Genomic DNA, 25,703 nt, shown 5'->3' with positions numbered 1-25,703 from the left:
CGTAGGATGCTGTTAGAGACAGGTGAACAGATACTTCTACATACCGTAGGATACTGTTAGAGACAGGTGAACAGATACTTCTACATACCGTAGGATACTGTTAGAGACAGGTGAACAGATACTTCTACATACCGTAGGATACTGTTAGACACAGGTGAACAGATACTTCTACATACCGTAGGATACTGTCATCATGGGCAGCGCTGGGCACAGGGGCATCAGCGGGGCTGACTGGCAGGTCCACATCAGGCTGGCCTGGCTGGGCATATACTGGCTTGGGTTCTGAAGAAAAACACGCACGCACACACACAGAGAGAGTGAGAGATAATATCAACTGCACTATTCATACAAGAGGATGTACTGAATGGTCAGATGCAGGTCAGACACCACAATACACCTTTATACTGACACCTCTCAACACACAGACCATGAGGCAAATCCTCAAGGAACAAAATGTGTGCATACACTCTCTCACACACGGAAGCACACGAACTCACACCCACACAGAGACACTCAGCTGGCTGCAGGGCAGTAGGGGAATGTCAGAGTCCATCAACTCACACTACAGTCTAACTACAGGCTGCAGCCTCAACCAAGCTAAGCACAGCACAACAAGCGTCTAGATTTAATCTTGGTAGCTGGGCTCAAACATTTGTACATGTTAAGTGTATTGCTCAAGGGCACAAAGGCAGTAGGCATCTAGCGTAGCTAAAATCCCCAGAAATTGTATCCTGTTGGACTTGGGATTCAACCCTGCGACCTTCTGGTTGAACTATCTAACATTTAGGTTACCTACCACCCTCAAAAAGGTTACCGGTTAGTTGTTCTGACCTGGTAGAGGAGGGACCGGTTTCTCCTCCCTGGTGACAGACTTCTCCAGGGGTTTGGGCAGGGCAGGAGCCTCCTCTGCCAGCTTGGGTGGCACCGCTGTCGGCTTCGAGATCCTCTCCTCCTCCTCACGACTTCTGTGACTGATGACAAAAAAAAGGTATTTTAAATTGTTTTTATTTCATACATTTGATCCAAAGCGATTTACAGCACAGGAAGTGCATACATTTTCAATATGTGCAAGTGATCCGTGTGGGAATTGAACCCAGAAACTATACATCTGGCCTTGTTAGTGCGAAGCTCTTATCAACAGAGCCTCACAGAACCAGGGATGTGGTACAATTCAACAAACACTGTATATCAATACATATGCAGAACTGGTTTGAGCCTCTGTCCTCTGGCACATATGCTAAGTGCTTCGAGCTAGATATGCTAAGTGGTTAGGGCTAGTTACATGCTAAGTGGTTAGGGCTAGTTACATGCTAAGTGGTTAGGGCTAGTTACATGCTAAGTGGTTAGGGCTAGTTATATGCTAAGTGGTTAGGGCTAGTTACATACTAAGTGGTTAGGGCTAGTTACATACTAAGTGGTTAGGGCTAGTTACATGCTAAATGGTTAGGGCTAGATACAGTGCATTCGGAAAGTATTCAGACCCCTCGACTTTTTCCACATTTTATTACGTTACAGCCTTATTCTAAAATGGATTAAATCGTTTCCCACCCTCATCAATCTACACACAATACTCCATAATGACAAAGCAAAAACTGTTTTTTAGACATTTTTGCAAATGTGATATTTCAGTTAATTTTTAATACATTTACATAAGTAGTCAGACCCTTTACTCAGTACTTCTAATACTTATGTAATAAGCTATCTGGGTTTTCTTTTGCAAAAAAAAATCTAAAAACCTATTTTCACTTTGTCATTATGAGGTATTGTGATGTCATTATGAGGTATTGTGATGTCATTATGGGGTATTGTGATGTCATTATGAAGTATTGTGTGTAGACTGATGAGGAAAAACATGTATTTAATCCATTTTAGAATAAGGCTGTAACGTAACAAAATGTGGAAAGAGAGAGAGAGAATTCTGTGTACCCCAGGTGCACTTCACTGTGTGCCTCTGGCCAAGAACCAGGAAAGGTTGGAATTAAAACAAACACAGACTACTAACACCGAGGTCACAATAAATCATCCAAAACTGCAACAAATATATAACCTGGTCCAAGAGCTGTTTGTACTGTCTTGCCAACTCTGATGGTCGTTGCCATGCCAAATACAAACAAGTTATGCAATGACCATAAGAGTTGGCTATAGAACACATTTAATGACCATAAGAGTTGGCAATAGAACACATTTAAAAACACAATATGCAGAAATAGCTCAGCCATTTCCTGGTTGGTAAAATTCTAATAGTTTGCCTAATTTCAGTTTGTGACAAAACAAGCAAGTACGGTGCAAAGAACTATTGTATAATCTAAACCACTCTGAACTATATTATCCATAACCCCCCCCCCCCCCCCAGCTGTTTTAAGCTGGTGTACAAAACTGAAAGCATAGAAATAGCACAAATAGAACAGATCTACCTCTTCTTAGCCTGGCTTTCAATGAGAATGACAGATCTATATCACACGCTAGCTGTCCTGCAGGATACTGTCGTTGGGAAACAGAGCAGAGGCCTGGTAAGTGGTGCTAGCTGTCCTGCAGGGTACTGTCGTTGGGAAACAGAGCAGAGGCCTGGTAAGTGGTGCTAGCTGTCCTGCAGGGTACTGTCGTTGGGAAACAGAGCAGAGGCCTGGTAAGTGGTGCTAGCTGTCCTGCAGGGTACTGTCGTTGGGAAACAGAGCAGAGGACTGGTAAGTGGTGCTAGCTGTGCTGCAGGGTACTGTCGTTGGGAAACAGAGCAGAGGCCTGGTAAGTGGTGCTAGCTGTCCTGCAGGGTACTGTCGTTGGGAAACAGAGTAGAGGCCTGGAAAGTGGTGCTAGCTGCCCTGCAGGGTACTGTCGTTGGGAAACAGAGCAGAGGCCTGGTAAGTGGTGCTAGCTGTCCTGCAGGGTACTGTCGTTGGGAAACAGAGCAGAGGCCTGGTAAGTGGTGCTAGCTGTCCTGCAGGGTACTGTCGTTGGGAAACAGAGAAGAGGCCTGGTAAGTGGTGCTAGCTGTCCTGCAGGGTACTGTCGTTGGGAAACAGAGCAGAGGCCTGGTAAGTGGTGCTAGCTGTCCTGCAGGGTACTGTCGTTGGGAAACAGAGCAGAGGCCTGGAAAGTGGTGCTAGCTGCCTTGCAGGGTACTGTCGTTGGGAAACAGAGCAGAGGCCTTGTAAGTGGTGCTAGCTGTCCTGCAGGGTACTGTCGTTGGGAAACAGAGCAGAGGCCTGGTAAGTGGTGCTAGCTGTCCTGCAGGGTACTGTCGTTGGGAAACAGAGCAGAGGCCTGGTAAGTGGTGCTAGCTGTCCTGCAGGGTACTGTCGTTGGGAAACAGAGCAGAGGCCTGGTAAGTGGTGCTAGCTGTCCTGCAGGGTACTGTCGTTGGGAAACAGAGCAGAGGCCTGGTAAGTGGTGCTAGCTGTCCTGCAGGGTACTGTCGTTGAGAAACAGAGCAGAGGCCTGGTAAGTGGTGCTAGGGCAGGAGTCAGCAGGGGTCGTCAGGGGTCAGCAGGGGAGTCATTGCATACCTTAGAGCTTGTTAGAAATATCCAGATCAACTAGCCCATGTCAGCTAACGTTTTTTTAGCTAACGTTTTTTTAGGGCAAAGATTTTGTAGTAATGTTCGAGTCACTCAAATATCACACATTAGACATGGCAAAATGTATAGAATTGCAAGCCAATTAGCTTCAAAACTGCAAAATTGTATCTGCACCCCATGACAAAATGTGTAGAATATAAGGAAATAAGCTTAAAAACTTGCTAGATTTTCTCTCCGTCAACAAGAGGGGTGTGAACAGTGTGTGTTATGAATAGGGATGTGGCGGCCATGACATTTTGTCAGCGTCATCAAGCAAATAACTGTCCGTCTCACGGTAATTGACCGTTAATTAACAGAAACACATGTAGCATCTCCTGGCTTCCACACACAGCCTACAAGCCACTGATGCAGACCTTTAGGAACATCTATATATTAAAAAGTCTAATAAATCCATGTAATATAGCCTACACCTTCACAATAAATCCATGTAATATAGCCTACACCTTCACAATAAATCCATGTAATATAGCCTACACCTTCACAATAAATCCATTATTTATTTTAGACAGGTCTAAAGAAACATGAAATGAAGAAAATGTAGTTTATTTCAGAAGAACAGAATAGCATACTCTGAGTTGTCCTTGTGTTAGGTCCTGATCTGGCTATGCCATATGGCTGTGGGCTACACTAGTTAATTTAGCAGACAAGATTTGGTTAGAATTCCATGGCATTATTTTATAGTATGAAGAATACAATTTAACAAAGCTGAATAAAATAGAAAGGATATTTTCTCCAAGCGATTTGAGGGAGTGTTCACATGTAGCTATTCTGTGTTGAGCGTTTAACAAAGAAACAGATACTTCTATTTCCTTAATTTAGATTTATTAATGTAACTTTAGATGTTTTACAAACATTGGGCAATATGTTTTGATGTTTAATACATTCCAAGGCTGCATGATGCGATGACGATTTTTGCTCAGGCTGTACACACTTCATCAGTCTCTCATTCACAATTTGACAAGCACTTGATAATGCCTCGAATTTCCCGGCTGCATCCCCTTTGTGTGGCCATAATCCCCCTAAAAAAAATGCATACCTTTTGCGGCCAGTGGCCATCGGGCTGAATATAATTCCCTTCTCCAAGCCCCTCATCACATGACTGGCACAACTACAACTCTACTGGCAAACTGCTGCCTATTGACAGGACAGGGGGAAGTGAGTGTGTGTGAGCACCTAAAAACACACACATACAGGGTTTCTCCTGGATCAAAATGGGGTTTAGGTGGTGGGGGTGGCCAATTTAGAGGCCCTCTTCTTGGCATCAGAGACAAAATTGTGCTGTTTTAAAACAAACTTTCTGCAATTCCTCTTGTCCCATCGCTACGACTACCGTACGGACTCTGGAGAGGCGAAGGTTGAGAGCCATGCGTCCCCCGAAACACAACCCTGCCAAGCAGCACTGCTTCTTGACACACTGCTCGCTTAACCCGGTAAGCCAGCCGCACCAATGTGTTGAGAAAATACTGCACAACAGGTCGACCGTGTCAGCGTGCATGCACACGGCCCGCCACAGGAGTCGCCAGAGCGCGAGGGAACAAGGACATTCCTGCCGGCCAAACCCTCCCCTAAAGACGCTGGGCCAATTGTGCGTCGCCTCATGGGTCTCCCGGTCGCGGCCGGCTGCAATACAGCCCAGGATGGAACCCGGATCTGTAGTGACGCCTCAAGCACAGCAGTGCCTTAGACCGCTGCGCCACTCGGGAGGCTATTGTTTTGTTTTTCCATGTATGAATCTGTTATTCAATGCGTTTCTATGGGCTAATAGCAGTAAGGTCAACTTCAATGTTTCATCAAATATTATACCTAAAGGGGTCCTTAAAACAATTCCCCTCCCCAGCCTTAAACTCTAGGGCAGGGGTATTCAACTCTGACCCTGCTGGTTTTCTGTTCTACTTGATAATTGATTGCACCCACCTGGTGTCCCAGGTCTAAATCAGTCCCTGGTTAGAGGGGGAATAATGAAAAAGCGCAGTGGAACTGGCTTCGAGGACCAGAGTTGAGTTTGAGGGTTCTAGTCTAGGTGTTTGAAGCTACTTTCCTGCAATTCTACACATTTTGTCATGGAACTGAGAAAAGAAAATGCAGTTTTATAGCACATTTCCTGCAATTCTACACATCTTGCCATGGCTTATGCCATCTGAGTGACTCATAATAACCAAATCAAATCGTTGCCCCAAATCTTGTTTAAGTCGTTTTAAGTTTACACTGAAAATGTTTTACAATTGCAATTTTTTTTTCTTCTCTAAAATAAATAAATCATAATGTTGTTTTAACATCCGCTAAACACGTGTGACCAATAAAGTGATAAAACACTTTTATATGCAGAGAAACCCCTGTGCACGCGCGCACACACACACACACACACACACACACACACACACACACACACACACACACACACACACACACACACACACACACACACACACACACACACACACACACAGATTGATAGTATTGTAATGTACATGCTGTGCATCAGTTATTGAGTGGCAGGTCTTGTTCTGACTCAGGGCTCCAGTAGGGCCACGGTCTGTGGATGTAGTGTCACAGTCACACAGAACACGGTCTGTGGATGTAGTGTCACAGTCACACAGAACACAGCCTGTGGATGTAGTGTCACAGTCACACAGAACACAGCCTGTGGATGTAGTGTCACAGTCACACAGAACACAGCCTGTGGATGTAGTGTCACAGTCACACAGAACACAGCCTGTGGATGTAGTGTCACAGTCACACAGAACACAGCCTGTGGATGTATTGTCAGAGTCACACAGAACACAGCCTGTGGATGTATTGTCAGAGTCACACAGAACACAGACTGTGGATGTATTGTCACAGTCACACAGAACACAGACTGTGGATGTAGTGTCACAGTCACACAGAACACAGACTGTGGATGTATTGTCACAGTCACACAGAACACAGCCTGTGGATGTAGTGTCACAGTCACACAGAACACAGCCTGTGGATGTATTGTCAGAGTCACACAGAACACAGCCTGTGGATGTATTGTCAGAGTCACACAGAACACAGACTGTGGATGTAGTGTCACAGTCACACAGAACACAGCCTGTGGATGTAGTGTCACAGTCACACAGAACACAGCCTGTGGATGTATTGTCACATGATCTGTGTGGATGGTGAAGAGCGACTGCGTGTTTGGCACAAGGAGACTACGCCTTCTAACAGAGGGCTAATAACAGGCTGTTACTCACTGTAAATATCACGTGTGTGTGTGTGTGTGTGTGTGTGTGTGTGTGTGTGTGTGTGTGTGTGTGTGTGTGTGTGTGTGTGGTGAAAGCGGATTAAAACACAAATACCAGGAAATGTTCATCTCTTTCAAAAGCATTGGTGATGAGAAAAAACAAGGCAGCAGTATTTTGGCTGTGTAGCATTTAAGGGAGATTGAGATCAGATAGTTATGTTAAGTTATTGACACAGAGGAGAGATTTAAGGCAGATAGATTTATCTAGCTGATCTGTGAATGACCTATTTCTCCCAGTCAGTTCCAGGAGACCAGTTGGCAGTGAAAGGTTCTTTCAGGATGTGCTGAATAAAGCTGTCTTTCCTCTCTCCAGCCTGTTTGAGCTCATTCCTTCACGGTTACATCTGTGTGTGTGTGTGTGTGTGTGTGTGTGTGTGTGTGTGTGTGTGTGTGTGTGTGTGTGTGTGTGTGTGTGTGTGTGTGTGTGTGTGTGTGTGTGTGTGTGTGTGTGTGTGTGTGTGTGTGTGTGTGTGTGTGTGTGTGTGTGTGTGTGTGTGTGTGTGTGTGTGTGTGTGTGCGTGCGTGCGTGCGTGCGTGCGTGCGTGTGTGTGTGTCCGTCCTTGAAGCCAAATGAATTCCTGCACTGTTTGACAGTGTAAAGCCATGGCTGCTAACTGAGCACTGATTTCCTGATATCAGCATCAATGTCAAACATAAAGGGCACATCTAGGATTCATAAAACATTTATCAAATTCAAAAACACACGAGGGATACACACACACACACACACAATTATAGCCAAGAGTATTCAGGGCACAGATGTATTCTTTATGGAAATGGCTTTGGTTTAGTGGTCCTAAGTAATCCTTATCGGTAGGAAAGGCAGAAATATAGGGGTATTTTGAATTTATCTACATTAACACGGGGTACTATCCATTTACTAATGTACCCTATGTATACATTTATTCATTATTCTGTCATCTGACAAGTACAGTGGGACTCTACACAGCGGGACTCTACACAGCGGGGCTCTACACAGCGGGACTCTACACAGCGGGGCTCTACACAGCGGGGCTCTACACAGCGGGGCTCTACACAGCGGGGCTCTACACAGCGGGACTCTACACAGCGGGGCTCTACACAGCGGGGCTCTACACAGCGGGGCTCTACACAGCGGGGCTCTACACAGCGGGGCTCTACACAGCGGGGCTCTACACAGCGGGACTCTACACAGCGGGACTCTACACAGCGGGACTCTACACAGCGGGACTCTACACAGCGGGACTCTACACAGCGGGGCTCTACACAGCGGGGCTCTACACAGCGGGGCTCTACACAGCGGGGCTCTACACAGCGGGGCTCTACACAGCGGGACTCTACACAGCGGGACTCTACACAGCGGGACTCTACACAGCGGGACTCTACACAGCGGGACTCTACACAGCGGGACTCTACACAGCGGGACTCTACACAGCGGGACTCTACACAGCGGGACTCTACACAGCGGGACTCTACACAGCGGGACTCTACACAGCGGGACTCTACAAAGCGGGACTCTACACAGCGGGACTCTACACAGCGGGACTCTACACAGCGGGGCTCTACACAGTGGGCTCTACACAGTGGGCTCTACACAGTGGGACTCTACACAGTGAGCTCCTAGGGAAAGGGGTGTCCAACTTACGGTATTCTCCAACTGAAGAGTCTTTGTTAAGTGGGCAAAAAAACAAAAACAGGAAAATAAAAAGACACTTAACAAACCCTTAAAAACGTTTGACATTTCCAGCGGATCAAAACGGTTTGAAATGCAGTTCGTATTGAGTCCTGTTACGGGTCGTAAAGATGTCATTTTAACTAGTTTTTGCCCACTGGGTGAGAATTTCAAAAAAGCTCAAAGGCTGCCTTTACACAGGCAGCCAATCCGGATATTTAGCTAAATTATTGGCAAAAGATCAGAATTCGGCCGCCTGTGAGCCTTTGAGTTTGACTGTGTAGCAGCCAGGTGGTGTGTTTACCTGCCGTTGCTGATCTGTGGAGGGGAGTGTCTGGAGTGGTCGGAGGGTTCAGACCGCCTGTCAGGGGAGCGGGACCGGCTGCTACGACGTCTGTCATGGGATCGGTTGGAATGGTCGGAGGCCACCGAATGGATATCTGAAATGTCTGTTGTTCAAAACACACACACAACACCATATTCAACTACATAATGTACACTGAAAAAAATATATAAAAAACGCAACATGCAACAATTTCAAAGATTTTACAGTTACAGTTCATATAACGAAATTAGTCAATTTAAATAAATTCATGAGGTCCTAATCTATGGATTTCACATGACCGGGAATACAGATATGTATATGTTGGTCACAGATACCTTAAAAAAAAAAGGTAGGGGCGCGGATCAGAAAACCAGTCAGTATTTGGTGTGACCATTTGCCTAATTCAACGCGACACATCTCCTTCGCATAGAGTTGATCAGGCTGTTGATTGTGGGCTGTGGAATGTTGTCTGACTCCTCTTCAATGGCTGTACGAAGTTGCTGGATATTGGCGGTAACTGGAACACGCTGTCGTATGCATCGATCCAGAGCATCCCAAACATGCTCAATGGGTGACATGTCTGGTGAGTATGCAGGCCATGGAAGAACTGGGACATCCTTGCGACAAGGGGCTGTGCATTATCATGCTGAAACATGAGGTGATGGCGGCGGATGAATGGCACGACAATGGGCCTCAGGATCTCTTCATGGTATCTCTGTGCATTCAAATTGCCATCAATAAAATGCAATTGTGTTCGTTGTCTGTAGCTTATACCGGCCCATACCATAACCCCACCATTGGGCACTCTGTTCACAACGTTGACATCAGCAAACCTCTCGCCTACACAACGCCATACACTCTGTCTGCCATCTGACCGGTACAGTTGAAACCTGGATTCATCCGTGAAGAGCACACTCTCCAGGGTGCCAGTGGGCATTGAAGGTGAGCATTTGCCTACTGAAGTCGGTTACGACGCCGAACTGCAGTCAGGTCAAGACCCTGGTGAGGACGACGAGCATGCAGATCAGCTTCTCTAAGAAGACGGTTTCTGACAGTTTGTGCAGAAATTCTTCAGTTGTGCAAATCAAAAGTTCCATCAGCTGTCTGGGTGGCTGGTCTCAGACGATCCCGCAGGTGAAGAAGCCGGATGTGGAGGTCCTGGGCTGGCGTGGTTACACGTGGTCTGCGGTTGTGAGGCCGGTTGGACGTACTGCCAAATTCTCTAAAACAACGTTGGAGGCGGCTTATGGTAGAAAAATTTACATTAAAAACAGCTCTGGTGTACATTCCTGCAGACAGAATGCCAATTGCACGCTCCCTCAAAACTTGAAACATCTGTGGTATTGTGTTTTATGACAAAACTACACATTTTTTGCACCTGTGTAATAATCATGCAGTTTAATCAGCTTCTTGATATGCCACACCTGTCAGGTGGATGGATTATCTTGGCAAGGGAGAAATGCTCACTAACAAAGAAACATCAATTGGTGTAGTTGAGAGAAATAAGCTTATTGTACAGTATGGAACATTCCGGGGATCTTTTATTTCAGCTCATGAAAACATGGGACCAACACTTTAGCTTGCCCTTTGACCTCTCAATCAGCTTCTTAGCATCTATCAACAACACTTTACATGTTGCGTTGATATTTCTATTCACTATAATATATGTCATTTAGCAGACGCTTTTGACCAAAGCGAATTACAGTCATGCGTGCATACATTGTAATTTTTTTTTTTTAAATTTTATACCTTTATTTAACTAGGCAAGCCAGTTAAAGAACAAATTCTTATTTACAATGACGGCCTAGGAACAGTGGGTTAACTGTCTTGTTCAGGGGCAGAATGACAGATTTTTACCATGTCAGCTCGGGGATCCGATCCAACAACCTTTCGGTTAATAGTCCAACGCTCTAACCACTAGGCTACCTGGCTCCCCATATGGGGCGTACATATGGGTGGTTCCGGAATATGAAAGTACAGGGCTTCTCTTTCAGTAAAATGCATGCACACCCACAACCCTACAGCATTTAGCCTTTTTCCAGCATTACGAAACAACGTGCGCACACACACACACACACACACACACACACACACACACACACACACACACACACACACACACACACACACACACACACACACACACACACACACACACACCACACACACCTACGTAGTGTCCCTCACCGTCTCTGTCGGAGGCGTTGGCTGATGGGATGCTGTCGTCCAGGTCTGGTATGTTCAGCAGCGTAGCTCTCTCGTCTCTCTGCACCACCATCTTTAGCTTGCCCTTTGACCTCTCAATCAGCTTCTTAGCATCTATCAACGACAGGTTTTCTGTCACCGTGCCGTTGATCTGAGAGGAAACGACCAATTAGTTACAAATGTTAAGAAATAACCTAATTAAACACAGCTTGGAGGAAACAACCAATTAGCTGGTATGTGTGCAGGAGACAGTGGGGAAAAACATGTATTTAGCTGATTATAGAACAATGTGCAGGAGACAGTGGGGAAAAACATTTATTTAGCTGATCATAGAACAATGTGCAGGAGACAGTGGGGAAAAACATGTATTTAGCTGATTAGAGAACAATGTGCAGGAGACAGTGGGGAAAAACATTTATTTTGCTGATTAGAGAACAATGTGCAGGAGACAGTGGGGAAAAACATTTATTTAGCTGATTAGAGAACAATGTGCAGGAGACAGTGGGGAAAAACATTTATTTAGCTGATTAGAGAACAATGTGCAGGAGACAGTGGGGAAAAACATTTATTTAGCTGATTAGAGAACAATGTGCAGGAGACAGTGGGGAAAAACATTTATTTAGCTGATTAGAGAACAATGTGCAGGAGACAGTGGGGAAAAACATTTATTTTGCTGATTAGAGAACAATGTGCAGGAGACAGTGGGGAAAAACATTTATTTTGCTGATTAGAGAACAATGTGCAGGAGACAGTGGGGAAAAACATTTATTTAGCTGATTAGAGAACAATGTGCAGGAGACAGTGGGGAAAAACATTTATTTAGCTGATCATAGAACAATGTGCAGGAGACAGTGGGGAAAAACATTTATTTAGCTGATTAGAGAACAATGTGCAGGAGACAGTGGGGAAAAACATTTCTTTAGCCTTCTTTCTTCTTCTTTCTCTCCCTACATCCTTCCTTCCTCTCCCCTATCTCTCGCTCCTTTCACCTTCAGTACAACGTCTCCCTCCTGTATATTTCCGGCCCGGGTCGCCTCCCTCTCGCTCTCTCTCCCCCTCTCCCAGGTCCCTCCACTCTTCATTACCACAACTCCCTCCTCTCTCTCTCTACCTCTCTCTACCTCTCTCTCTTAGTTAAAGAATCACTTCAGGCTTCTCACCTTCAGTACTACGTCCCCTTCCTGTATGTTTCCGTCCCTGGCCGCCAGGCTCTCGGGTGAGATGTCCTTCACGAAGATGTGGCTGGCCAGGCGAAGGCCATATTCTGCTTACGGAGTGAACGAACAGCAACAAAGAGAGTGTTAGCATAGCATAGTATGATATAGCATGTTAGCACAGTATAACATGTTAGCATAGTATGTTAGCAGTAAAGCATGCTATAGCATGTTAGCAGTAAAGCATGCTATAGCATGTTAGCATAGTATAGTATATTGACAAATATAATTTAGCAAAATAAAAATGTATATTTCCCCCAAAACAAACTATTGCTGAGTGTCGCGAGTCAAACGTGTAGAACAGCGGTTATTCCACAAAAACGTCCTATTCTGAAACAGAGCCCATCTGCCCAATATTGAGAGTCGTTTTGTCTCTGTACTCCAGCACTTTGGATTTGAAACGATACAGTGACTACAAAAGGTTAAAATGCAGACCGTCAGTTTTAAAATTTGAAGGTATTGTCATCTATATCTGATTAACCTTTTAGAAATTACAACACTTTTTGTACATTGTCCTCCCATATTAGGGGACTAAAAGTATTGGGACAAATGTACTTATACAGTATGTGTATTAAAGTACTAATAAGTGAAGTACTTGGTCCCATATTCATAGAACACAATGACCACATCAAGCCTGTGACTCTGGAAATTGGTTGAATACGTTTGCTGTTTGTTTTGGTTGTGTTTCAGATTATTTAGTGCCCAATAGAAATTAAATGGTAACTCATTTATTGTGTCATTCTGGAATCACATTTATTGTAAATAAGAATAAAATATGTTTCTAATCACTTCTACATTAATGTGAATGCTAACATGATTACAGATAATCCTGAATGAATTGTGAATAATGATGAGTCAAAGTTACAGATGCAGAAATATCATACCCCCTCAAAACTGCTAATCTCCCCTGTTATTGTAATGGTGAGAGGTTAGCATGTCTTGAGGGTTTGATATAAAATGCTAACCTCCCCTGTTATTGTAATGGTGAGATGTTAGCATGTCTTGAGGGTATGATATAAAATGCTAACCCCTCCCTGTTATTGTAATGGTGAGATGTTAGCATGTCTTGAAGGTTTGATATAAAATGCTAACCTCCCCTGTTATTGTAATGGTGAGAGGTTAGCATGTCTTGAGGGTTTGATATAAAATGCTAACCCCTCCCTGTTATTGTAATGGTGAGATGTTAGCATGTCTTGAAGGTTTGATATAAAATGCTAACCTCCCCTGTTATTGTAATGGTGAGAGGTTAGCATGTCTTGAGGGTTTGATATAAAATGCTAACCTCCCTGTTATTGTAATGGTGAGAGGTTAGCATGTCTTGAGGGTTTGATATAAAATGCTAACCTCCCCTGTTATTGTCATGGTGAGAGGTTAGCATGTCTTGAGGGTTTGATATAAAATGCTAACCTCCCCTGTTATTGTAATGGTGAGAGGTTAGCATGTCTTGAGGGTATGATATAAAATGCTAACCTCCCCTGTTATTGTAATGGTGAGAGGTTAGCATGTCTTGAGGGTTTGATATAAAATGCTAACCTCCACTGTTATTGTAATGGTGAGCATGTCTTGAGGGTTTGATATAAAATGCTAACTGCCCCTGTTATTGTAATGGTGATATATTAGCATGTCTTGGGGTATGATATAAAATGCTAACCTCCCCTGTTATTGTAATGGTGAGAGGTTAGCATGTCTTGAGGGTATGATATAAAATGCTAACTTCCCCTGTTATTGTAATGGTGAGAGGTTAGCATGTCTTGAGGGTTTGATATAAAATGCTAACCTCCCCTGTTATTGTAATGGTGAGAGGTTAGCATGTCTTGAGTGTTTGATATAAAATGCTAACCTCCCCTGTTATTGTCATGGTGAGAGGTTAGCATGTCTTGAGGGTATGATATAAAATGCTAACCTCCACTGTTATTGTAATGGTGAGAGGTTAGCATGTCTTGAGGGTTTGATATAAAAAGCTAACCTCCCCTGTTATTGTAATGGTGAGAGGTTAGCATGTCTTGAGGGTTTGATATAAAACGCTAACCTCCCCTGTTATTGTAATGGTGAGAGGTTAGCATGTCTTGGGGTATGATATACAATGCTAACCTCCCCTGTTATTGTAATGGTGAGAGGTTAGCATGTCTTGAGGGTATGATATAAAATGCTAACCCCCCTGTTATTGTAATGGTGAGAGGTTAGCATGTCTTGGGGTATGATATACAATGCTAACCTCCCCTGTTATTGTAATGGTGAGAGGTTAGCATGTCTTGAGGGTTTGATATAAAATGCTAACCTCCACTGTTATTGTAATGGTGAGATGTTAGCATGTCTTGGGGTATGATATAAAATGCTAACCTCCCCTGTTATTGTAATGGTGAGATGTTAGCATGTCTTGGGGTATGATATAAAATGCTAACCTCCCCTGTTATTGTAATGGTGAGAGGTTAGCATGTCTTGAGGGTATGATATAAAATGCTAACCCCCCTGTTATTGTAATGGTGAGAGGTTAGCATGTCTTGAGGGTTTGATATAAAATGCTAACCTCCCCTGTTATTGTAATGGTGAGATGTTAGCATGTCTTGAGAGTTTGATATAAAATGATAATGTGTTTGGGCGGGAAGATGAATAGAGAGAGAGTGGTGGTTAAGGGATATACGTATTTATCATCAAAGAACAATTGTCAAATACATTTTTTATTATAATTGTATAATTTGATTTAGTTACTCGCCTATTCGATCGTGTTTTGCATGTTGATTTTGTGTATCCCCACCGAAATGTGTTCATGACACGCAGGTTGGGATACCAAGGCCAACTGTGAACCAAGTATATTCATTTGGGAACAGGTCGAAACACATTTAGCTAGCTTGCTCTAGCTTGCTAATTCGTCACGGGAGATGAACATGGGTTGTTATTTTGCCGGAGGTGCATTATGGTCCCTTTTTATGTTGTTGCTGGATCTTCGTGGAGTTTTGACACATTTTGGGTCCCACGGAATCGTGTGTTCTCTACTGCAGCAACTGCTCTATGGATGAAGGGGGAAACATGGTTGTTTTTTTGTTTGGTTTTCTTCGATTGTTCTCCTCTTGTTTCTTCTTCTTCTTCTTCTTCTGTGGATTTTATATGCCAGTTGGCAACCAAGTTTAAGGTGTATTACCGCCACCAACTGGACTGAAGTATGGACCTCGTTCATCATTCAATCACCCAGGTGGGTATATGCTTGTAAAAACCACTGAGTATATGGGAGAGGCGGGACTTGCAGAACCAAGTTCTGTTTTGGCGCCTGGCTACGCAGACGCTCGCGAGCAGTTTGGATGAGATGATTGAATAACATGTATGTGTACATTTATTTTGCAAAGCTCGCGCACGCAACGTGGGCGGTCTGGACAGCATCGCTTTATTTATGTGTATGTATATATGTGTGTATGTAGGTGTGTATATACAGTGGGGAGAACAAGTATTTGATACACTGCCGATTTTGCAGGTTTTTCTACTTACAAAGCATGTAGAGGTCTGTAATTTTTATCATAGGTACACTTCAACTGTGAGAGACGGAGTCTAAAACAAAAATCACATTGTATGATTTTTAAGTAATTAATTCGCATTTTATTGCATGACATAAGTATTTGAAAACCTACCAACCAGTAAGAATTCCGGCTCTCACAGACCTGTTAGTTTTTCTTTAAGAAGCCCTCCTGTTCTCCACTCATTACCTGTATTAACTGCACCTGTTTGAACTCGTTACCTGTATAAAAAGACACATGTCCACACACTCAATCAAACAGACTCCAACCTCTCCACAATGGCCAAGACCAGAGAGCTGTGTAAGGACATCAGGGATAAAATTGTAGACCTGCACAAGGCTGGGATGGGCTACAGGATAATAGGCAAGCAGCTTGGTGAGAAGGCAACAACTGTTGGCGCAATTATTCGAAAATGGAAGAAGTTCAAGATGACGGTCAATCATTCTCGGTCTGGGGCTCCATGCAAGATCTCACCTCGTGGGGCATCAATGATCATGAGGAAGGTGAGGGATCAGCCCAGAACTACACGGCAGGACCTGGTCAATGACCTGAAGAGAGCTGGGACCACAGTCTGAAAGAAAACCATTAGTAACACACTACGCCGTCATGGATTAAAATCCTGCAGCGCACGCAAGGTCCCCCTGCTCAAGCCAGTGCATGTCCAGGCCCGTCTGAAGTTTGCCAATGACCATCTGGATGATCCAGAGGAGGAATGGGAGAAGGTCATGTGGTCTGATGAGACAAAAATAGATATTTTTGGTCTAAACTCCACTCGCCGTGTTTGGAGGAAGAAGAAGGATGAGTACAACCCCAAGAACACCATCCCAACCGTGAAGCATGGAGGTGGAAACATCATTCTTTGGGGATGCTTTTCTGCAAAGGGGACAGGACGACTGCACCGTATTGAGGGGAGGATGCATGGGGCTATGTATCGCGAGATCTTGGCCAACAACCTCCTTCCCTCAGTAAGAGCATTGAAGATGGGTCGTGGCTGGGTCTTCCAGCATGACAACGACCCGAAACACACAGCCAGGGCAACTAAGGAGTGGGTCCATAAGAAGCATCTCAAGGTCCTGGAGTGGCCTAGCCAGTCTCCAGACCTGAACCCAATAGAAAATCTTTGGAGGGAGCTGAAAGTCCGTATTGCCCAGCGACAGCCCTAAACCTGAAGGATCTGGAGAAGGTCTGTATGGAGGAGTGGGCCAAAATCCCTGCTGCAGTGTGTGCAAACCTGGTCAAGAACTACAGGAAACGTATAATCTTTGTAATTGCAAACAAAGGTTTCTGTACCAAATATTAAGTTCTGCTTCTCTGATGTATCAAATACTTATGTCATGCAATAAAATGCAAATGAATTACATAAAAATCATACAATGTGATTTTCTGGATTTTTGTTTTAGATTCCGTCTCTCACAGTTGAAGTGTACCTATGATAAAAATTACAGACCTCTACATGCTTTGTAAGTAGGAAAACCTGCAAAATCGGCAGTGTATCAAATACTTGTTCTCCCCACTGTGTGTATATATATATATATCTCTTTAATGTGGTATTGGAACTGATTGCTTAAATATTTCCTGTATATACTATGCTTACTTAATTACTTTGTGTATTTCATATTTCCTATTCTTATTTCTCGTGTTTTTTTTTTATAGTAATACATTATTATTTAATTGTTAGGTTTTGCGTTAAGACATTAAACTGTACTTGTACATGTGACATAAAACTTGAAACCCCGACAGCATATATCCCAACTAACCCTAAACCCCGACTAGACAACATATCCCAACTAACCCTAAACCCCGACTAGACAACATATCCCAACTAACCCTAAACCCCGACTAGACAACATATCCCAACTAACCCTAAACCCTGACTAGACAACATATCCCAACTAACCCTAAACCCCGACTAGACAACATATCCCAACTAACCCTAAACCCCGACTAGACAACATATCCCAACTAACCCTAAACCCCGACTAGACAACATATCCCAACTAACCCTAAACCCTGACTAGACAACATATCCCAACTAACCCTAAACCCCGACTAGACAACATATCCCAACTAACCCTAAATCCCAACTAGACAACATATCTCAACGAACCCTAAACCCCGACTAGACAACATATCTCAACGAACCCTAAACCCGACTAGACAACATATCCCAACTAACCTTAACCCCGACTAGACAACATATCCCAACTAACCTTATCCCCGACTAGACAACATATCCCAACTAACCCTAAACCCCGACTAGACAACATATCCCAACTAACCCTAAACCCCGACTAGACAACATATCCCAACTAACCCTAAACCCCGACTAGACAACATATCCCAACTAACCCTAAACCCCGACTAGACAACATATCCCAACTAACCCTAAACCCCGACTAGACAACATATCCCAACTAACCCTAAACCCCGACTAGACAACATATCCCAACTAACCCTAAACCCCGACTAGACAACATATCCCAACTAACCCTAAACCCCGACTAGACAATACATATCCCAACTTTGTGATGCTCACCTTCATTCTTTCGGGACTTTACGAGGATGACTTTGGCGGGCCGCGGGGGCTGGTTGAGCGAGCGCCGGTCGGCGCGCGGGGAGAGACTCCTCTCCCGTGAGCCACTGCGTTCCCGCTCTTTGTCCTTGTCCCGCCTTCCGGCGCTCCTCCCGCTGCGCCGGGCCGAGGCCCCACCCACAGCGCTGTAGGCGCTGGGGCCGCTGCGTGCGGAGCGCGTCTCGTATATCTCCTCGTCGTAGCTATCTTCCTCATCCTCCTCCTCATCATCATGCTCCGACATGGTCGCCCTCTCCCCCAGCCGACCCATGGGTACATGCACCTTCCGCTTCCGTCTGATCGTCTGAAGAAGAAGACAACTTTAGCACGATGTCACTAGATTACACCCCCATTTCTTTCCCCCCATGCCTCCATGTAATCTCTAACTCCCTCCCTCCCTCGCTCTCTCTCATGGCAAGACATTAGCCCCATAGAGACTAAATCTAATACATAATAATTGTTGTAATTTATTCTGTGGTAAGCGCCAAATCACTACATTATACCCGAAACTTCTAGTTCTCCCTCTGGGGCATTCCATGCCCATTGGCGGTGCTAAGATATGACCCCCAGGTTTTAGCAGATGACAGGTTAGTCCCAAGAGTGCTATGCTCCAGGTATTAAAGATAAAGGAAACTGCCCAATTCAGATGTTCATACATTAGTAAGAGCTGGACAGGTGTTAAAGCCAGACTCAGTCAGTTGTGTCATTTTGTTAACATTTTACACCTTGTTTTGTTTGGGCGACAAAACAAAACCCAGGCAAGACATAATGTAAAACAAACCCAGGCAAGACCCAATGTAAACAAACCCAGGCAAGACCCAATGTAAACACACCCAGGCAAGACCCAATGTAAACACACCCAGGCAAGACCCAATGTAAACACACCCAGGCAAGACCCAATGTAAACACACCCAGGCAAGACCCAATGTAAACAAACCCAGGCACTTTTTCATTGAAAACAATATACTGCAGTACAACGATAGCGCCATAATCTGCTTCTCCTGCAAACACTTGTCTGGAAAAGTCAACCCTTAGAAATAGCATATAGGGTTAAATTATAAAATAAATTGGTCATCAAAAGCATAGTAAACTCAACATCCAAGAGGAAAACAATTAGCCAGCTAACAACTCCAGCAAAGTTTCAGAGTAAGGTCTCTCTTTACGTAGTGATGTCTCTCTTGTTGTGATGTGTATTTTTGTCCTATATTTATATTGTATTTATTATTTTTAATCCCAGGCCCCCTTCCCCGCAGGAGGTCTTTTGCCTTTTGGTAGGCCGTCATTGTAAATAAGAATTTGTTTTTAACTGACTTGCCTAGTTAAATAATGGTAAAATAAAATAAATACATAAATACATGTTTTATTTGTTAGTATAGAGTAAGTGCAGGTTTTATTTGGCAGTATAGCACATTTAGCAATGCGTGTGTGGATCTATCGGCTGTTTGCTAACTAGCGATGATCACCAGCAGTAGACAGCTAGCTGGCTCTCGTGATTATCAGACTTTGGCACGGTCCAGAGCAGCATGTGGGTACTATCACTAGAATAGCTGTGAGTGACGAGTCTTAGCAAGTTGAAAATAATAAAAATCTGATTGCTGAATGAAAAATCATCGCACAATTCCCATTTCATTCCAAAACTCATGTTAGCAACAGAACACTTTGTAACATTCCCGGTCAGTGTTTTCAAATCTGCACTGCTATAGCACAGACGGACAGGCAAACAGCCAGGAGCCAATACATGAATCAATTTGTCAGCTAAATTACACTTTTATTCCATATCACTCAACTCTAATTTTTTTGAGTCTTGTTTAAAATAAGTGAGATATAGATCAGCCTATTTGTATTGTTGATGTGTTGCTGTTGTCGTGGATGGATCAGAGGAACAGATAGGCCTGGAACGTGAGCGATAAAATGATCAATAACATGATCCTAATTACCTGGAGAATTCCGACCTACAATTTGTAAACAAACCTCATAACACGTAAAAACTTAATTTGTATCAATTTGAAGTGACGCAAATGAAAAAAGTTTTATTTTGACTTACCGAGTCTGGCTTTAACATAGGACTGTTAAATCTTAGGTTAGTCAAAATGATACTCACAATTTTAGCATTCTTGCCACTTTTTCGTAGTTGCTGTACTGCGTATGCATGTTCCACGTTGTCCATGGAGACAGCGTTGACCATCGTGACTCTGTCATTCTCCCTAGAAGGAAAGAGCGACTTGTAAAACAATGTAAACAATGTCTTTGTAAACAACCAAATGTTTAAAAAAAGAAGTTATTTAATACTATAATTTTGCACCATCCATTACCACCGTCTATGAATTTGAGAGAGGTTACATTTTCTCCAAGCCACATCCCTCAGCTTTATATCAAACCAAGGGAGCCCATGTGGTAACTCATCCCAAGAGAGGAGAGAAGGATCTTACTGCAGTAGGCCCTCGGCTGGACCCCCCTTCAGGACGTCGGAGATGACGATGGAGGTCTCACCACTCTGAAAATGAGGGTTATCCCGACCTCCCGAGATGGCTATCCCAAAGCCAAACCCTGGTGCCTGCACAGAGATGGAAAATGGCATGTTCACTGGCTACCCTGGTGCCTGGTGACACAGAGACCCAGAGAGAGAGAGAGACTCAGGAGACTCGCATGTGACGTCAGAACACAATAGTATTCACCACAAAGAGAGAGAGAGGGAGGGAGAGAGCAAGAGAGCGAGAGAGAGAGAGAGTAGCATGTTAGAACACAACAACTGTATTCATCACAACCACTGAGAACTATCACAGACCTCTACAGTTCCAACAATTCCACTAGTACGTCACCTTCTAAACAAAGCATTGTATTGGTTTGATAGGGGAGAGTAGTAAACAGCTAGCAATTTAGCTACTATTTAACAAGTGAGCCGTTTCTGCTGAGAACTAAAGTCTGGAGGTAGATAACCTCATAACCATAGCTACCTTGCAACCGTTTATCCTCTTCAAAACAGTGACAGAGTTATTTACAGTTTCTACATTAGGTGAAGGTGAAATGGAGAGACAAGGAAAGAGGAGGAGTGTAGGAGGGAGGGGGATGGGACATGACAGACAGTGATTTGTATTGACAATCTATGCTTGTTGTGTTTATATGCCCGACCCTTGGCCTGTATGGAAGGGCAAGTTGTGACCTTGTGCTCTACAGCCTGGTGGAAGAATCATGAGAATCATTTAAAAGGGCAAAAACAGACCGTGTCCACGAGTGGTTAAAAGCAACGTCCTTTCGCCTATGACCACAGAACATCGGCCATTTTCTATTCGTTTGAAGACGATTTTACATGTTGAATCATAACCGTGCGTCGGCAGCAGGTGATCTACTGAGCATGACCAACGTTCATTAAGGTGCGTCTTGTCCTTTATACAGAGGAGAATCCTGTGACACTTACTCTCTCCACACATCTATTTTACCAAGATCGTGTTCATTAGTGTAAACTTTTTAAAATGTTGCAACGGAAAACAAAAATGGTTGTTTCTTATTGGACAAGTCCTGGTAGTCCCTCCCCACTTCAGTCAGTTTTATTCCATTTGGTGCCTAATGAACAAGGTCCTGTTATTGTGTGTTCAGTGAGCATACTGTACGTGTACAGCTGGCAGCATGCTGACTAGTGGAGGCAGGAGGAAAAGAAGATGGAGGGAGCAGGGAAGAAGGACAAAATGGAGGGAGGCTAGGGCACAAAGATAGAGAAGTTTCTTCAACCATCCCAGAGAGATAGGAGAAGGTGTTTCAACCATCCCACAGAGATAGATAAGTTGTTTCAACCATCCCACAGAGATATAGAAGGCGTTTCAACCATCCCACAGAGATATAGAAGGTGTTTCAACCATCCCACAGAGATAGAAGGTGTTTCAACCATCCCACAGAGATAGAGAAGTTGTTTCAACCATCCCACAGAGATAGGAGAAGGTGTTTCAACCATCCCACTGAGATAGGAGAAGGTGTTTCAACCACCCCACAGAGATATAGAAGGTGTTTCAACCATCCCACAGAGATAGGAGAAGGTGTTTCAACCATCCCACAGAGATAGAGAAGGTGTTTCAACCATCCCACAGAGATATAGAAGGTGTTTCAACCATCCCACAGAGATAGAGAAGTTGTTTCAACCATCCCACAGAGATATAGAAGGTGTTTCAACCATCCCACTGAGATAGGAGAAGGTGTTTCAACCATCCCACAGAGATATAGAAGGTGTTTCAACCATCCCACAGAGATATAGAAGGTGTTTCAACCATCCCACAGAGATAGGAGAAGGTGTTTCAACCATCCCACAGAGAAGGTGTTTCAACCATCCCACAGAGATAGGAGAAGGTGTTTCAACCATCCCACAGAGATAGGAGAAGGTATTTCAACCATCCCACAGAGAAGGTGTTTCAACCATCCCACAGAGATAGGAGAAGGTGTTTCAACCATCCCACAGAGGTGTTTCAACCATCCCACAGAGATAGGAGAAGGTGTTTCAACCATCCCACAGAGATAGAAGAAGGTGTTTCAACCATCCCACAGAATCTCACAAGTTGAATGTCTCTTGCTCAGTTGCAACAAGCAATGGTGATATAAAAGGCCAATGCCGACAAGAATGTTGAAAAGATGTGACAGACAAGGAGAGAGAGAGACAAGGAGAGAGACACAAGGAGAGACACACAAGGAGAGAGAGAGACAAGGAGAGAGAGAGACACACAAGGAGAGAGAGACAAGGAGAGAGAGACAAGGAGAGAGAGACAAGGAGAGAGAGAGACACAATGAGAGAGACAAGGAGAGAGAGAGAGACAAGGAGAGAGAGAGAGAGACAAGGAAAGAGAGAGAGAGAGATAAGGAGAGAGACAAGGAGAGAGAGAGACACAAGGAGAGACACAAGGAGAGAGAGAGAGACAAGGAAAGAGAGAGAGATAAGGAGAGAGAGACAAGGAGAGAGAGAGAGACAAGGAGAGATGGAGGTATCCTATGCACTACTCACCCTGTGTAGAGTTACTGTGTGCTGTTCCCATATGACGGTCTCCTCCATAGCTGCACTCTGTAGAAATAAATCCTTATTTTCATCATCATCACTCCAATTAGTGTCAGTAGCCCCCAGGCTTTAGATGTACTCATTTAGCAAAATAAACTTTCCAGACTCAATATCTAAAAATACATTTCAGAAACCCCAAAAAATAAACACACAATTGTGCCAGTATTTTATATGAGCCTATCATGGATCGGCTCGTGACAGACCAGCGGTTTTTCTTGTATCAGGGTTCATACACATTTTGACAGATGGAATTTCATTACTTATCCATGACTTCCCCATGATATTTAACTACATTTCCATGACCAACAAATGCCGGCGTCTCTATGTACGTATAAACACCGTAAGCGTAATGTGGTAGACACTGGGAGGCTTCTCTCTGATCCCATTTACCATCTCCTGTCGTTGAGCAAGGCGCTTAACTCCCCCAAAGTAGAATACCTTTAAGGCAACTGTATAAAACACGTGGTCAACCTTTAGGCTGGAGAGCTGCTGGGTGTGCAGGCTTTTGATCAAGCCCTGCTCAAACACATCAGAGACAGTTTATCAAGGTTCGGTTGAGCAGCTCATTTCTAAAATGTGGTTTGTTAGAGGGGGCCTGGACTAAAAGCCTGTACACCCATTATCTCTCCTGGAGGATGGTTGACCAGCCATTATCTCTCCTGGAGGATGGACGACCAGCCATTATCTCACCTGGAGGATGGACGACCAGCCATTATCTCTCCTGGAGGATGGTTGACCAGCCATTATCTCTCCTGGAGGATGGTTGACCAGCCATTATCTCTCCTGAAGGATGGTTGACCACCCATTATCTCTCCAGGAGGATGGACCGCCACCCATTATCTCTCCTGGAGGATGGTTGAACACCCATTATCTCTCCAGGAGGATGGACGACCAGCCATTATCTCTCCTGGAGGATGGTTGAACACCCATTATCTCTCCTGGAGGATGGTTGAACACCCATTATCTCTCCTGGAGGATGGTTGAACACCCATTATCTCTCCTGGAGGATGGTTGAACACCCATTATCTCTCCTGGAGGATGGTTGAACACCCATTATCTCTCCTGGAGGATGGTTGAACACCCATTATCTCTCCTGGAGGATGGTTGAACACCCATTATCTCTCCTGGAGGATGGACGACCACCCATTATCTCTCCTGGAGGATGGACGACCACCCTTGATGTAAAACATTGCAACATTACAACTAAATACGTTTCGCTCATTCAATATAGCAAAGATCGAATAGCTATGGTAGGCTACAAAGACGTTTATTCAACTGAAGCAAGCCCACAAACGTTCAGAAAATGTACCTTTTCTAGTTTAGTCATATTTATCTTAGCTACTAGTATTTATTGAGTTGCATAACCTTATACATTAGATGCCCAAATCAACTGGAAGTATCTACGAAATACGTTTTGAAGCCACATAATCCAAAAGGAAGGCTACATTGTTTTCCTAAAATGAATGTTCACGATTCACAAATTATTATTTTGATCCAATGTCTAAAATTACCGTTTTATATTAATCATATGAATCGTTCACCAAAAAAAAGTAAATCAACTTTGTAGTGAGGCCTGTAGCACTGACATGCAGCGCCTTAGACCGCTGCGACACTCGGGATCCCCTGATTCCATGATTTTGGAACGAGGATGTTCGACAAGCAGGTGTCCACATACTTTTGGTCATGTAGTGTATGTTTTGAATTGGCTACCTAGTTAATCTGTTCCCTATGATATTTGATAGGCTAGGCCTACCTGCTGCTGTAATGTCTGGCCCATGTGTCTCACACTATGCAGGTGACGCTCACAAACACGTGTAGTCATTCCTATCCTGGCTGATATGCTGATTTTTTGGGGGGATTCATCAAATATTTAAAACTGTACCTAAATAAATGACATTAACAGAAATTATTACATTCATTTCCATGACTTTTCTGATTTGATCATTTTGTAAAACTTTTCCTAGGCCTGGAAAACAATTTTAAGATTGTCATGAATGTACGAACCTGGTTGTATTCTAATCAACCACCAACCTTCCCTGAGCGGAACGACCACAGTACTGTAGGTCATACCTAAAGTAGACTGTCTAAAAAGCAGCGGTGGAAAAAGTACTATCATACTTGAGTAAAAGTAAAGATACTATAAAAGAAAATGACTCAAGTAAAAGTCACCCAGTAAAGTTCTACTTGAGTAAAAGTATAAAAGTATTTGGTTTAAAATATACTTAAGTATCAAAAGTAAAAGTATAAATAATTTACATGTCCTTATATTAAGCAAACCAGATAGCACCATTCTCTTGTTTTTTTATTTTTTATTTACGGAAAGCCACAGGCACACTCCAACATTCAGACATAATT

At 43.8% G+C, this 25,703-nt stretch overlaps 1 protein-coding gene across 14 annotated transcripts in view; it reads right to left on the bottom strand.

Moving 5' to 3' along the window:
- LOC139578112 (tight junction protein ZO-1-like) overlaps window positions 1-25,703 on the bottom strand; it is a 168,793-nt gene that overhangs the window by 42,507 nt on the left and 100,583 nt on the right. For 7 of the 14 annotated variants that reach the window (XM_071405332.1, XM_071405336.1, XM_071405337.1 and 4 more), the window contains 9 exons: window positions 23,298-23,354; window positions 20,746-20,870; window positions 20,418-20,520; window positions 18,281-18,620; window positions 12,185-12,291; window positions 10,989-11,175; window positions 8,799-8,943; window positions 832-971; window positions 177-282 (listed from right to left, as the gene is read on the bottom strand). In XM_071405332.1, coding sequence (XP_071261433.1) covers window positions 177-282; window positions 832-971; window positions 8,799-8,943; window positions 10,989-11,175; window positions 12,185-12,291; window positions 18,281-18,620; window positions 20,418-20,520; window positions 20,746-20,870; window positions 23,298-23,354 — 1,310 coding nt within the window. Of the gene's footprint in view, window positions 1-176; window positions 283-831; window positions 972-8,798; window positions 8,944-10,988; window positions 11,176-12,184; window positions 12,292-18,280; window positions 18,621-20,417; window positions 20,521-20,745; window positions 20,916-23,297; window positions 23,355-25,703 lie in introns of those variants that run through there. The other 7 variants (XM_071405335.1, XM_071405346.1, XM_071405339.1 and 4 more) reach the window with 4 other exon arrangements.

This window comes from Salvelinus alpinus, chromosome 6 (genome assembly GCF_045679555.1).
Source record: "Salvelinus alpinus chromosome 6, SLU_Salpinus.1, whole genome shotgun sequence".
In the NCBI taxonomy this organism is placed as follows: domain Eukaryota; kingdom Metazoa; phylum Chordata; class Actinopteri; order Salmoniformes; family Salmonidae; genus Salvelinus; species Salvelinus alpinus.
Note: the sequence above shows the minus strand (reverse complement) of the source record. Positions and strands in the feature narration are given on the sequence as shown.